General features: G+C 33.8%; 1 protein-coding gene across 12 annotated transcripts in view; it reads left to right on the top strand.

Moving 5' to 3' along the window:
* LCORL (ligand dependent nuclear receptor corepressor like) overlaps positions 1-12,937 on the top strand; it is a 166,750-nt gene that overhangs the window by 46,933 nt on the left and 106,880 nt on the right. For all 12 annotated transcript variants that reach the window (XM_023253275.2, XM_045056553.1, XM_045056554.1 and 9 more), the window contains exon 2: positions 4,245-4,310. In XM_023253275.2, coding sequence (XP_023109043.2) covers positions 4,245-4,310 — 66 coding nt within the window. The remainder of the gene's footprint in view (positions 1-4,244; positions 4,311-12,937) is intronic.

Below are 12,937 nucleotides of genomic sequence, written 5' to 3' on the forward strand. Positions count from 1 at the left end.
GAAGAACAGCTGAAAGTTAATGAGATAAACATTCATTTAAAAAGGAAAAATAAGAGCCAAATAAACTCAAAATAGAGGACATGAAATAAAAGCAGGAGCATAAATTAGTGGATAAGAAAACACACATACAAAAGAGATCAAGGAATCAAAAGAAGGTTCTTTTTAAATTAAAAAAAAAAATTGAGAAATCTTTAATGAGCTTGATTGAGAAAAAAGAGAAAGCATAAATAACCAAAGTAAGGAATAAGAAGCAAAAAGGACACAGCTGCTGATGTTGTTGGACATTAGATAAAAACATATACTGAAACATTTTATGCAAGTAAATTGAGAAATATAGTTGAAATGGGCAGTAACATAAGAAACAGAATACCTTGGGTGCGGGTGGCTCACTCAGTTAAGCCTCCGACTTTGGTTCAGATCATGATCTCGTGGTTGGTGAGTTTAAGCCTTGTGTCAGGCTCTGTGCTACCAGCTTAGAGCCTGGAGCCCGCTTCAGTTTCTGCATCTCTCTCTTTGGAGGATCCGAAGCAGACTCCTCACTGAGAACAGAGAACCTGTTGAGGGGTTGTACCCACTAACGTGAGATTATGAACTGGGCCAAAGTTGGATGCTTAACCGACTGAGCCCCCCAGGTGCCCCAAGTGGTGTTATTTTAAAAGAATGTAGCCGGGGCGCCTGGGTGGCTCAGTCGGTTGAGCGTCCGACTTCGGCCCAGGTCATGATCTCACGTCCGTGAGTTCAAGCCCCACGTTGGGCTCTGTGCTGACAGCTCGGAGCCTGGAGCCTGTTTCGGATTCTGTGTCTCCCTCTCTCTCTGACCCTCCCGCATTCATGCTCTGTCTCTCTCTGTCTCAAAAATAAATAAATGTTAAAAAAAAAAGAAAAGAATGTAGCCAACATTATATTTAATGATGAAACTTTGAATGCTTTCACACTTAGATCGGACATAAGTAGTTAACCTTCAAAATAAAATTGACAGTTATTTTACCAGCGAAAGATGGATTTATTTAGGAATAGCAGAGACTTGTCATCCTGGACAAGCAAGCTGGGGCAAAACCATAGGCAAGTCCCCTGAACAAGTTTCTTTTTTTATAGAGGAAAAGGAGGAAATTGGGTGGGCTCTTATAAACATTGGAGCCAACTGGGAGTTCAGAGTATAGTGGCCTTTCATTGGCTGAGTTATGACAGTCTCTCATTGGCTAAACTGTTGCCAGGGGAGGAGGAAAGCCTTCTTTTTTCCTTCTGGGACAGTCAGGTAGATTCCACATGCAAAGTCCCTCTCTTCATTTAGGCTGCAGTTGACAACTACTGATAGGACATGAGAGTTCCCACTGCTGGCCTCCTGCCTCCATTCTAAATGAAATTTCCTTTTATTAATTTTCACAAAGTCAAGGATGTCTACTATCATCACTAATTTTCAGTATCATAATGGAGGCTTTAGCTAAGGTGGTAAGGCAAGAACAGGAAAAAAGAAAGCAGTAAGGATTTGAAAGGAGAAAACAAAACTACCATTCTCTGTAGATAATGTGTTTGTGTATGTAAAGAATATCCAGATAAGTTTTTATAGAGAATTTAGCAATGTTGCTAGATATTGAGTCAATATACAAACATCAATTATGTTTCCATAATTGATTTCCAGAAACAAAACTTTTGATTAAAGATGTTTATGGTAACACCAACACTATGCACTATGAATAAATAATTAACAGGATATATGTAAGACCTTGGTGTTATCTAGGGAGGAGCTGAGAAACTCAATAAAACAAAAGTGTAAGTCCTTATTTGTTTTCTTCTTTTCAAACAAATCTAGGAAACATTCAGCATTTAAATTCAGTTGGCTTACATAGGGAATACATTATATAGGCTTATACATTTTGTCCAATATATGTCACAGAAAAACATCTTAAAATAATTGTTTACAATGTTATTTTTGGAGCACATTGGTAAATAGAATATCTTAGTAGTAGAAAGAGATTTGGGGTTCTTTCAGTCTGAGTCTTTACCCAAACTGGAAGTCTTTTATATAGCATCCTTTTTTTTTTTTAATTTTTTTAAATGTTTATTTTTGTTTTTTTATTTTTTGGTTTATTTTATTTTTTAATTTTATTTTTTTAATATGAAATTTATTGTCAAATTGGTTTCCATATACAACACCTAGTGCTCATCCCAACAGGTGCCCTCCTCGATGCCCATCACCCACCCTCCCCTCCCTCCCACCCCCCATCAACCCTCAGTTTATTCTCAGTTTTTTAAGAGTCTCTTATGGTTTGGCTCCCTCCCTCTCTAACCTTTTTTTTTTTCTTCCCCTCCCCCCATGGTCTTCTGTTAAGTTTCTCAGGATCCACATAAGAGTGAAAACATATGGTATCTGTCTTTCTCTGTATGGCTTATTTCACTTAGCATAACACTCTCCAGTTCCGTCCACGTTGCTACAAAACGCCATATTTCATTCTTTCTCATTGCCACGTAGTATTCCATTGTGTATATAAACCACAGTTTCTTTATCCATTCATCAGTTGATGGACATTTAGGCTCTTTCCATAATTTGGCTATTGTTGAAAGTGCTGCTATAAACATTGGGGTACAAGTGCCCCTATACATCAGCACTCCTGTATCCCTGGGGTAAATTCCTAGCAGTGCTATTGCTGGGTCATAGGGTAGGTCTATTTTTAATTTTTTGAGGAACCTCCACACTGTTTTCCAGAGTGGCTGCACCAGTTTGCATTCCCACCAACGGTGCAAGAGGGTTCCTGTTTCTCCACATCCTCTCCAGCATCTATAGTCTCCTGGTTTGTTCATTTTAGCCACTCTGACTGGCGTGAGGTGGTATATCAGTGTGGTTTTGATTTGTATTTCCCTGATGAGGCATTCTTGAAAGCTCTCTCTGGTGATAGTTCATTCACTTTCTGCCTGAAATTTCCACTATTGGAACTAGTACTGAATCGTTTCACGAAGATTTTATTAAGTACGTGTTTACCAAGTATCATGATAACTATCTTGTCAAATCTAAGACATCAGTTGTAAGTTGTATTATTTCTTCATGTTCTACTAAATGAAAAAAATGTTGCCACTCCTTGGCTATAACACACCATTGATTTTAATATACATCTTGATTTCAAAGATACTAAAAAACATTTTTTTTAAAGCATCTTATGGGGGTGACTGGGTGACTCAGTTGGTTGACCATCCAGCTCTCGATTTTGGCTCACATCATGATCTCGTGGTTTGTGGGATCGAGCCCCATCCTGGGCTCCTTGTTGACAGCATGGAGCTTGCCTAGATTCTCTCTCTCCTCTCTCCTTCCCCTGCTTGCACACGTTCTCTCTCAAAATAAATAAACATTTTTTAAAAATAAAACATTTTATGATTTATGAAACATTTCTATAGAAGTATTTCCACTGTTTTATAATTTAGGAATACCACTAAAAAAAAAATCTACTTTAGTTTTCTTTGTTCAGAGCCATCATGCTACCTTTAAGTTGTTTTCTTGCCTAAGTTCCTTTTCTTGGTTTCCTGGTTATTTTGCCATTCTGGTCATTTTTCTTGAGATGCCTTGTAGTTTATTAAGTTGCTTAAAATTGAATAAGATACAGGTACAGACTTCAAAAAGAAAATTGTAAAATACTAAAATCAGTATATTCAGAAGGTAGAATACTCTTGTAAATTCATGAATTAGGGTCTTGTTAACCTGACAAGATATTCAGTAATTTTTTCCTTAAAACAAGGCAGTCCATAACCATGAAAAAATTGTTGTGTTTTCATTTATACAAGTATGTAGATTTAAATTTTGCACATCATACTTTTCACAGCAAGATTTTCTCATTCTTTTACTCATTCTTTTAATTGGGGTTAAAGATGCTACTTTCTTTTACGTTAACATTTTTTATAACAAATATAAACTGGAATGTAGTACATGTTTTGTTTTTTATTCTGTCTACAAAATTATTACTGCTTATAATATTTCAACCTCAGAATATTTCTAAGTAACAAAGATATTTACTTGTTTTAGTTGTGAATATTTACATTTGAATATTTTAATTTCACAATCATGTGATTTCTGATACTCATTGTTTGATTGTTTATTGTGTGTTGCCTACTTCAGCTTAATACACGTTAAGGAAAAATGACACCTTATAGTATGTAAAATTTATAAATTTCTAAATCATATAGAGTTCATGGTTTTTGATTATTATAAAATTAACTCTTCCAGTAGGTTATATATTTTTCTCTCTTTTACAACACAGGTTTTGAGAGTATTTTAGAAGGGCTTTATGGACCACGGCTACGAAGAGACCTCAGTTTATTTGAAGGTAATGCTTTTTAAATTTTATTTTAAAACTCTGTCCCATTTAATAAAAAATGGTTGTTCTATGCTAACTTTATATTAAATATGAATTTGTGGTCTTGTTTAATTAGTATTTTTAAATGAATAAATAAAATCCAAATATTTTGTTTTATAAATCTTTTTAAAAACTTTAGTACACTGATCAAAATGGAAACTGAAGCTTGTTTTTGGCTTAATGGTACAATTTAATTTTTATTACATATTATGTGTCCTCACTTATTCTTAAAGAAGATTTAAGTAAATATTTTCTGTTGCTCATGAGATAGGCAGCCTGGAAATCAGATTGTCATTCTGAAAAATCCTGCCATGTGTGTTCAGAATCTTATATTTATGTATAATACTATTTGTTATGTAGTATAGCCATCTCTTTCAAATGCTGTAGCATAAATCCTAGTGGAAGATTTTGATTTACGATATAATTACTGTGATACCCTAGTTCAATTGTTTTATTGCTTGCTTAGAAATGTAGAGCACTAGGAAAGAACAGTTTTATAGACATCTGAAATTATATTCCTGTTTATTCACAAAATGGGTAGTGCTAGTATAGATTTACTGCTTTGATTTTGATCAAATTATTTCTGAGTCTTGTATGGGGTCAGTTTTATGTACTAACTCTGTTACCTTCTATCCTGTGGTACCTGCCATTCTACCAAGACCCAAGACATCTCTACAGGCCCTTCTCTCTTCTGTATAAATAAGTCTTTAAGTTGAGGGAGTGATGGTGGGAGTTGAGGAAGTGATGATGGGAGTAGTCAGAGTTTTCTGCTCTTTCTTTGTTAATGTTGAGCAGGATAATTGAGTTATAAATTGTAGATCTGAAAGTATCTGTGAAAGATCATTTGTCCCAACCACCTGTCTTCAGTGAGATGAATTGATACACATGTAGAACACGACTTTAAGAATGAAGATTCCAAAATGTGCTTGTTCTTGTGTTTTATTATTCTTATAGCTAAGATCATTTTTTATTTCTTTTAACTTTAATCATTTCTCATCTTGTCATAATTCAACACTGAATTAAGTATTTTTACCTGATATATTTTTTAGCAGTACTAACTGTAATTTCACCTATATTTCTGAGCTTACAAATGAACAAAGGAAACATTTAAAGAAACAAAAATTTAACCTATGCTTGACCTATTTCTTCAGCCTTCCTTTCTTAACCTGCTCTCCTCATTCATGTCAGAAGTCAACATTATACTTAATTGTCTTCTGGTAACCCAAATTACAACTTAAGACTCTTAGCCTGTTGCTTCCCCTACTTTCATTTGTTTATACATTGTATATGTATGTGTATATTTATGTTCATTCAGAAATTGTTTATTATGCAAAGGGCAGAATGTTCTAAGGAAATAAATGCTTTGTTTTTTGTTTCTAGGCTAGTATTCCTTTAGTATGCACGTTTTACATGTTTATTTTAGGGAATTTGAAAATACAGATAAGCCAGAAAGAAAAACATTACTCCTAGTCCCACAATCCATAGATAACCTTTATTAAACATTTTTATATAAATGTAAGATATGTGCTTGTGTATATTTATTCTTTTATTATAGTAGTGTATACTCTACGCACAGTGTATATAGTTTCTGTGCACATTGTGTTCACTGGTATATCATTTTGGTGTATAACGCCTAGATCATCTTTCATCTTTCTTAACAGTATTTCATTGTAGATCTATTTATAATTAATTTACTTAGTTGATTTAATCACCCATTGCAGTATATCTCATTCCATTTATTTAAATTCAGATAGATCTTATACTTTATGTCCTTTTTAGTGCTTTTTTTGGTGAGAGGAGTTAACAAAATTAGCTAAGCTTTGGAACTTGCATATAAGCACATATTCATTGCCTTTTTTTCACCCTCAGATACTCTTTCATCAGGTTTCTTAGGTAAATTCTTCCTCCTTTTTCTGCTTTTATGATTAAAAAAAAGCTTCTAATTAAATTGTAGCTTTAAGAATGATAATATAATAGCAATAAATCTGTAATCTGTGCAAGGATGAAGACAGCCATGTATTTTGAAGGAAAATTAAATAAAAAATGTAGAGCCTTTTGAAAAGGCATGTAAAAACTATCCATTATAGACATCTCCAGCTTCTTTCTTACCTCTTATAAATAAGTGTGCTTGTTTTGTTCCCAATGTTAAAAATGGTTTAATATTTAGATGCTGAGACTACAAGTATAGGGATTTCTCACTAAAGAAATTTGTATGCAGAATTCAAATAGATTAGTGTATGTTTTCAGATAAATCATTGGAAATCTGAACCTTTATTACTTTGCAAAACCCAGAAACTAAGTATATTATGTAGCAAAAGATTCTTGTATATTACTCCAAATTATTTTTTATTAAAAAATTAAACTTTTAAGCAAAAATTCCCTCTTTTTTTCTGCTTTAGTCAGTCCTTTCTCATGTCTTATTTGTGAGCTGGTTTCTTCCACCTATGGGATCATCTGATTTATTTGTGACTGTGAATATTTACAAAAATACGAAAAGAGTGCAGTAGGCCTATGTAAACTGGCTGATAGATCCGTACTGGTTTTTCTCTAGGTGTGTCTACATTTGGAAGGGAGATTATATCAGAGGTCTGCAAGCTATAGCATGTGGGGCAAATACAGCTTGTTGACTTTTGAATGGCCTCTAAGCTATGAGTAATTTTTACATTTTTAAATAGTGGGGAAAAAAACAAAAGAAGATTAATAGTTCATGGCATGTGAAAATTATGTGAAGTTCAAATTTAATTGTCCTGTTAATAAAGTTTTATTGGAAACAGCCCCTCTTATTTGTTGAAACATTTTCTGTCTGCTTTTATACTACGACAGTAGAGTTGAATGGCGTGACAGATGTTATGGCCTGCAAAACCTAAAATATTTACTGTTTGGCTGTTTATGGAAAAGCTTTGCTGACCCCTGACTGTACCACTGACTGAAGTTTAATATCTTTGACATAATATCCTTTTTTCAACTCTAAACACTATGATGGTGGAGACAACAAAATTACTTTTTATTTTTTATTTGTTTTTATTTTTATTTTTGAGAGAGAGAGAGTGTGTGAGTAGGGAAGAGGGGCAGAAGGAGAGAAAATATCAAGCAGACTCCATGCTTAGTGCAGAACTCAGCTTGAGGCTGGATCCCATGACCCTGGATTAGGACCTGAGCTGAAATCAAGGGTCAGATGCTCAACTGACTGAGCCACCCAGGTGCTGCACAAAACAATTTTTTAAGATTTATTAGGTGAAACATTAAAAAAATTTTTTTTTAATTTTAGAGAGAGACCACAAGTGGGGGAGAGGGGCAGAGGGAGAGATAGAATCTTAAGCAGATTCCATGCTCAGCACAGAGCTCGCACAAGGCTCAATCCCATGGTCATGACCCCAGCTGAAATCAAGAGTCAGACACTTAACTGACTGAGCCACTCTGGCCCCCCCCTTCCCCCAATTTTTTTTTAATCTGAGTATAGTTGATACACAATGTCACATTAGTTTCAGGTGTGCACATAGTGATTGGACTTCTCTATATGTTATGCTCACCCCAAGTATAGCTATCACCTGTCATCATACAGTACTATTACAGTATTGACTATATTCCCTGTGCTGTGCCTTTTATTCCTGTGACTTATTCATTCCATAACTGGAAGCCTATTATTCCCCACCCCCCTTCATCCATTTTGCCTGTCCTCCCACCCCACCCACCCCTTCCTTACCTTTGGAACCACCAGTTTATTCTCTGTATAGGTCCAGTTGTGCTTTTGTTTATTGATTTGATTTTTTTTTTTTTTTTTTTTTTTTTTTTTTTTTTAGTTTCCACATGATTGAAATCATATGGTATTGGTTTTTCCCAGTCTGACTTGTTTCACTTATAATACTCTCTAGGTCCACCCATGCTGTCATAAATGGCATAATCTCATCCTTTTTTAAGGCTGTGTAATATTTTAGTATGTATGTGCATCTCACATCTTTCTTATCCATTCATCTATCAGTGGACACTGGGTTGCTTCCCATCTTTAGGTTATTATAAATAATGCTTCAGTAAAACATAGGCGTGCATGTATCTTTTTGAATTAGTGTTTTGGGTTTTTTTGGGGTAAATAGTATTGGAATTACTGGATCATATGGCATTTCTATTTTTAATTTTTTGAAGACTCTCCACACTGATGTACCAATTTTTCTTCCCACTAACAGTGTACAAGAGTTTCTTTTTCTCTACATCCTCTCCAACTCTTGTTGTTTCTTGCATTTTTTAAATCAAGTTTTTATTTAAATTTAGTCAGTTAACATACAGTGTAATATTAGTTTCAGGTATAGAATTTAGTGATTCATCACTTACATACAACACCCAGCGTTCATCACAACAAGTGCCCTCCTTAATACCCATCACTTGTTTGCCTTTTTGATTTTAGCCATTCTGACAGGTATAAGGTGATATCTCATTGTACTTTTGATTTGCTTCCGTGATGATGAGTGATGTTGAGCATCTTTTCATGTGCCTGTGGTCATTTGGAAAAATGTCTATTCATGTTCATATTTTAGGTGGATTATTTGTGGTTTTTTTGTTTTTGAGATGAATAAATTCTTTATATATTTTGGATGTTAACCTCTTATCAGATATATCATTTGCAAATATCTTTTCCCATTCTGTAGATTGTCTTTTTGCTTTGTTGATGGTTTCATTTTCTCTGCAGAAACTTTTTATTTTGATGTGGTCCCAATAGTTTATTTTTGTTTTTGTTTCCTTTGCCCTAGGAGACATATCTAGAAAAATATTGCTACCACTGATGTCAGAGAAATTACTGCTTGTGTTCTCTTTTAGGAATTTTAAGGTTTCAGGTCTCACAATTAGGTCATTAATCCATTTTGACTTTATTTTTGTGTATGATGTAAGAAAATTTCATTCTTTTACATGTAGCTATCTGGTTTTCTTAGCATTTATTGAAGAGATGTCTTTTTCCCCATTGTGTATTACCTTTTTGTTAGATGAAATATTTTGAATGCTTATTTTGTGTAAGGAACTGTGATTAGCGGTGAGGAAAGGAACTACTAGGAATTCATGGCCTAGTATTGTCAGTAGTTTTCTAATATGAATTGATTATCTATATTAAAACCAGAGAATCTAATATTGCTGTATTTTATAGTTAGGTAAATTATATTAGCTCTTATCAATGTGTACACAAAAACTTATCCAAGTGTATTCATCATGCTATTTATAATCCCAACACTAAGTATCCAAAAATAGGGTATTGATTAAATAAGTTACGATGCATCTGTTTGATGAACCATGCGTATCTGTTAAAAATGATTTAGAAGTATATTTGAGCATAGGAAATATTTGTGACAAATAAACATGTGTATAATATCCTAATTTTTAAAAATTTTTTTTTCAACGTTTTTATTTATTTTTGGGACAGAGAGAGACAGAGCATGAACGGAGGAGGGGCAGAGAGAGAGGGAGACACAGAATCAGAAACAGGCTCCAGGCTCTGAGCCATCAGCCCAGAGCCTGACGCGGGGCTCGAACTCACGGACCGCGAGATCATGACCTGGCTGAAGTCGGACGCTTAACCGACTGCGCCACCCAAGCGCCCCAATATCCTAATTTTTTAAATAGCATTTTTGGAGCAGTTTAAATTTACAGAAAAAAATCAAGTAGAAAGTACAAAGATTTCCCATATAATCCCCCTTCAAGGTTTCTCTATATTAATATCTTTCATTAGTGTGGTACATTTGTTACAGTTAATGAGCCAATATCAATATATTTTATTAATTAAAGCCTCATAGTTAAGTATACATGTTGTACAGTTGTCTGCATTTTGGCAAATGCACAGTCATGTATCCACACTATAATATCCAACACAATAGTTTCACTGGCCTAAAAATCACCTGTATTCATCACCTTTTTAGTTCTTTCCTCTGTCCCCAATCCTCTGCTCTTTTTACTGTTTTTTTTTTTCTTCTCCATAATGTCATATAATTGAAATCATACAGTATTTAGTCTTTTCAGACTCACTTCTTTCACTGAACAATATGCATATAAGTTTCCTGTGTCTTTTCATGGCATCACAGCTCATTTTTTTTTATTACTGAATAATACTGCCTTGGTTAGATGTACCACAGTCTACTTAAAAGACATTTGGGTCACTTCCAAGTTTTGGTAATTACTAATAAAGCTACTGTAAACATTTGTGTACAGGTTTTATGTAGACATAACTTTCCAGCTCATTAGTGTAAATACTTAGGAGCCCCATTGCTAGATAAGTATGGAAAGATTATGTTAAACTTTGAAGAAACTGTAAGACTTATCTTCCAAAGTGGCCGTACTATTTTGTGTTCTTACCAGTGATGAATTTAAGTTCCTTTTGCTCTGCATCCACACCAGCATTTGATGTTGTCAGTGTTTCGGACTTAAACTATTCTAGTAGCTGTGTAGTGGTAGCTCATCTTAATTTGCAATTCTCTAGCAGCATATGATATTGAGCATCTTGGCAAATGATATTGAGCATCTTTTCATAAGCTTATTTGCGATCTGCATATATCCTTGGATGAGGTGTCTGTTCAGACAGTTTTTGGTAGTTAGGTAATGATGATAGATAATAATGATAGAATGAGGAAGTTTTCCTTCTGCTTTTATTTTCTGGAACAGATTGTAGAGAAACCATCTGGATTGGAGTTTTCTTGTTTTGGTAGGTTATTGATTATTGATTTAATTTCTTTAGTAGATATAGTCCTATTGAGATTTTCTATTTTTTGTTTGAAATTTGGTAGATAGTGTCTTTCAAGGAATTTGTCCAACTAATATTGTTCATAATATTTTTTTATTTTTTTTATTATTCATAGAATCTGTAGTGATGGCCCATCTTTCACTTCTGATATTTTCTTTTTCTTTACTTGGTTAGGCTGGGTAGAGGTTTATCACTTTTATTGATGTTTTCAAAGAATCTGCTGATGCTCATTTTTGAAAAGACCTAGAATATAAACTGGAAGGATATATTGCAAAATGTTAATCATTATCTCTGGATGATGGGATTACAAATAGTTTTTCTTCTTTGTACTTTTCAGTATAGTTACTATGTAATTTCATAATGAAATTTTATTTTTTAATAACATTGCCCAATGTTCAGTATCTTCCCTCAAAGTCAGCATTTGTTAGGGGTAACCTGGGTGGCTCAGTTGGTTAAGCATTCAACTTCAGCTCAGGTCATGGTCTCCTGGTTTGTGAGTTGGAGCCCTACCTCAGGCTCTGTGTGGACAGCTCAGAGCCTGGAGCCTGCTTTGGATTCTGTATCTCCCTCCCTCTCTGCCCCTCCACCGCTCATGCTCACTCCTGGGCACGCTGTCTCTCTCTCTATCTCTCTCTCTCTCAAAAGTGAATGAACATTTATAAAATTAAAAAAAAATCAACATAGTTATAACTACTTTTTCATGACCTTCATGATCAATCTAGTTCAGTATTCTCTTTTTTCACTTTTCATTGGGCTTTGTCTTTGGGAACTTTACATTTATTTCTTGTGGTTAAAGGTACTGAAGAGAATAAAAACATTCAAAGGAAGTATGATTATCTAAAAGAAAATGAGAGTACCACCAATTGGACTTGTTAGGTGTTCTTCATACATTCTTGTTTAATTTTGTTACTATAGTCTTAAGGTGTAATTATTATCCTCATTTTAACGGATGAGGAAATTGACGCCAGGGAAAGTAACTTGCCAAAGGCCACATCTAGTATTTGGAAAGATATCTCAGTTCCAAGGCTCTCTAATTTCAAAGTCTGTTATCTTTCCAAGATAGATTAGGTAAAATGATTAGAACCAAACTTTGCCCATGATTATATACCCATGGTGAAAATGTTGATCTTTTGTTAGTCATTTACTATCCGTTTTCATTATGACATTGCCTTTTCTGTGAGATACAAACTTTGGCCCTTTTTGAATTTATAGCTTCATTTATTAAAATTTCAGAATAAGAGGCAACTTATTTTAGGGATATCTGATTTATTGTCTTACTTTGTTTGAGAGATAAAATTAATGTATTTTGTTGCAGTATTTTTTGTGACATGAAAAGATAATCTAGACAAACAAATCTGGCTTAGAGTTTTTCAAAAATTTTTTTCCAATAAATAAAAAAAAATGTGTCTCATCATCATTTATTTGAACTCAAAATCAAAAGTTGATGTAGAAAGAGTAGTTATTAAATATTTGTAAGTAAAGTCATAGTTTTTTTAACCCAGCAAAATTTAATGGCATTTATATAATTTTGATTTATTCAGTGCTGTTTATGTAACCACATAGGGATTTACTTTAATTAACATCTCTGTGAAGAACTTCTAAAATAACTAAAATAAATGAGATAATCTGAGCATGCCCAATTTATTTTACAGCTGGTAATTGTTTTAATTAATCCAAAGTTCCTCAGTTCAACATATTTATCACTGAAACTTCATGAAACCTTATAATAGTTTTTCAAAAATACCTCTTCTCCAGGACTACCAGCTATTTTTTTAAAAAGCACAGTGCTAGATATCTTTCATACTTTTTATTCATGAGGCCATAATAAAAAAGGAATAAGTTTTCCTTGATCTATCAAAGTTATTATGCTTAGCCTATGAGT

This window comes from Felis catus, chromosome B1, assembly GCF_018350175.1.
Source record: "Felis catus isolate Fca126 chromosome B1, F.catus_Fca126_mat1.0, whole genome shotgun sequence".
Classification (NCBI taxonomy): Eukaryota; Metazoa; Chordata; class Mammalia; order Carnivora; family Felidae; genus Felis; species Felis catus.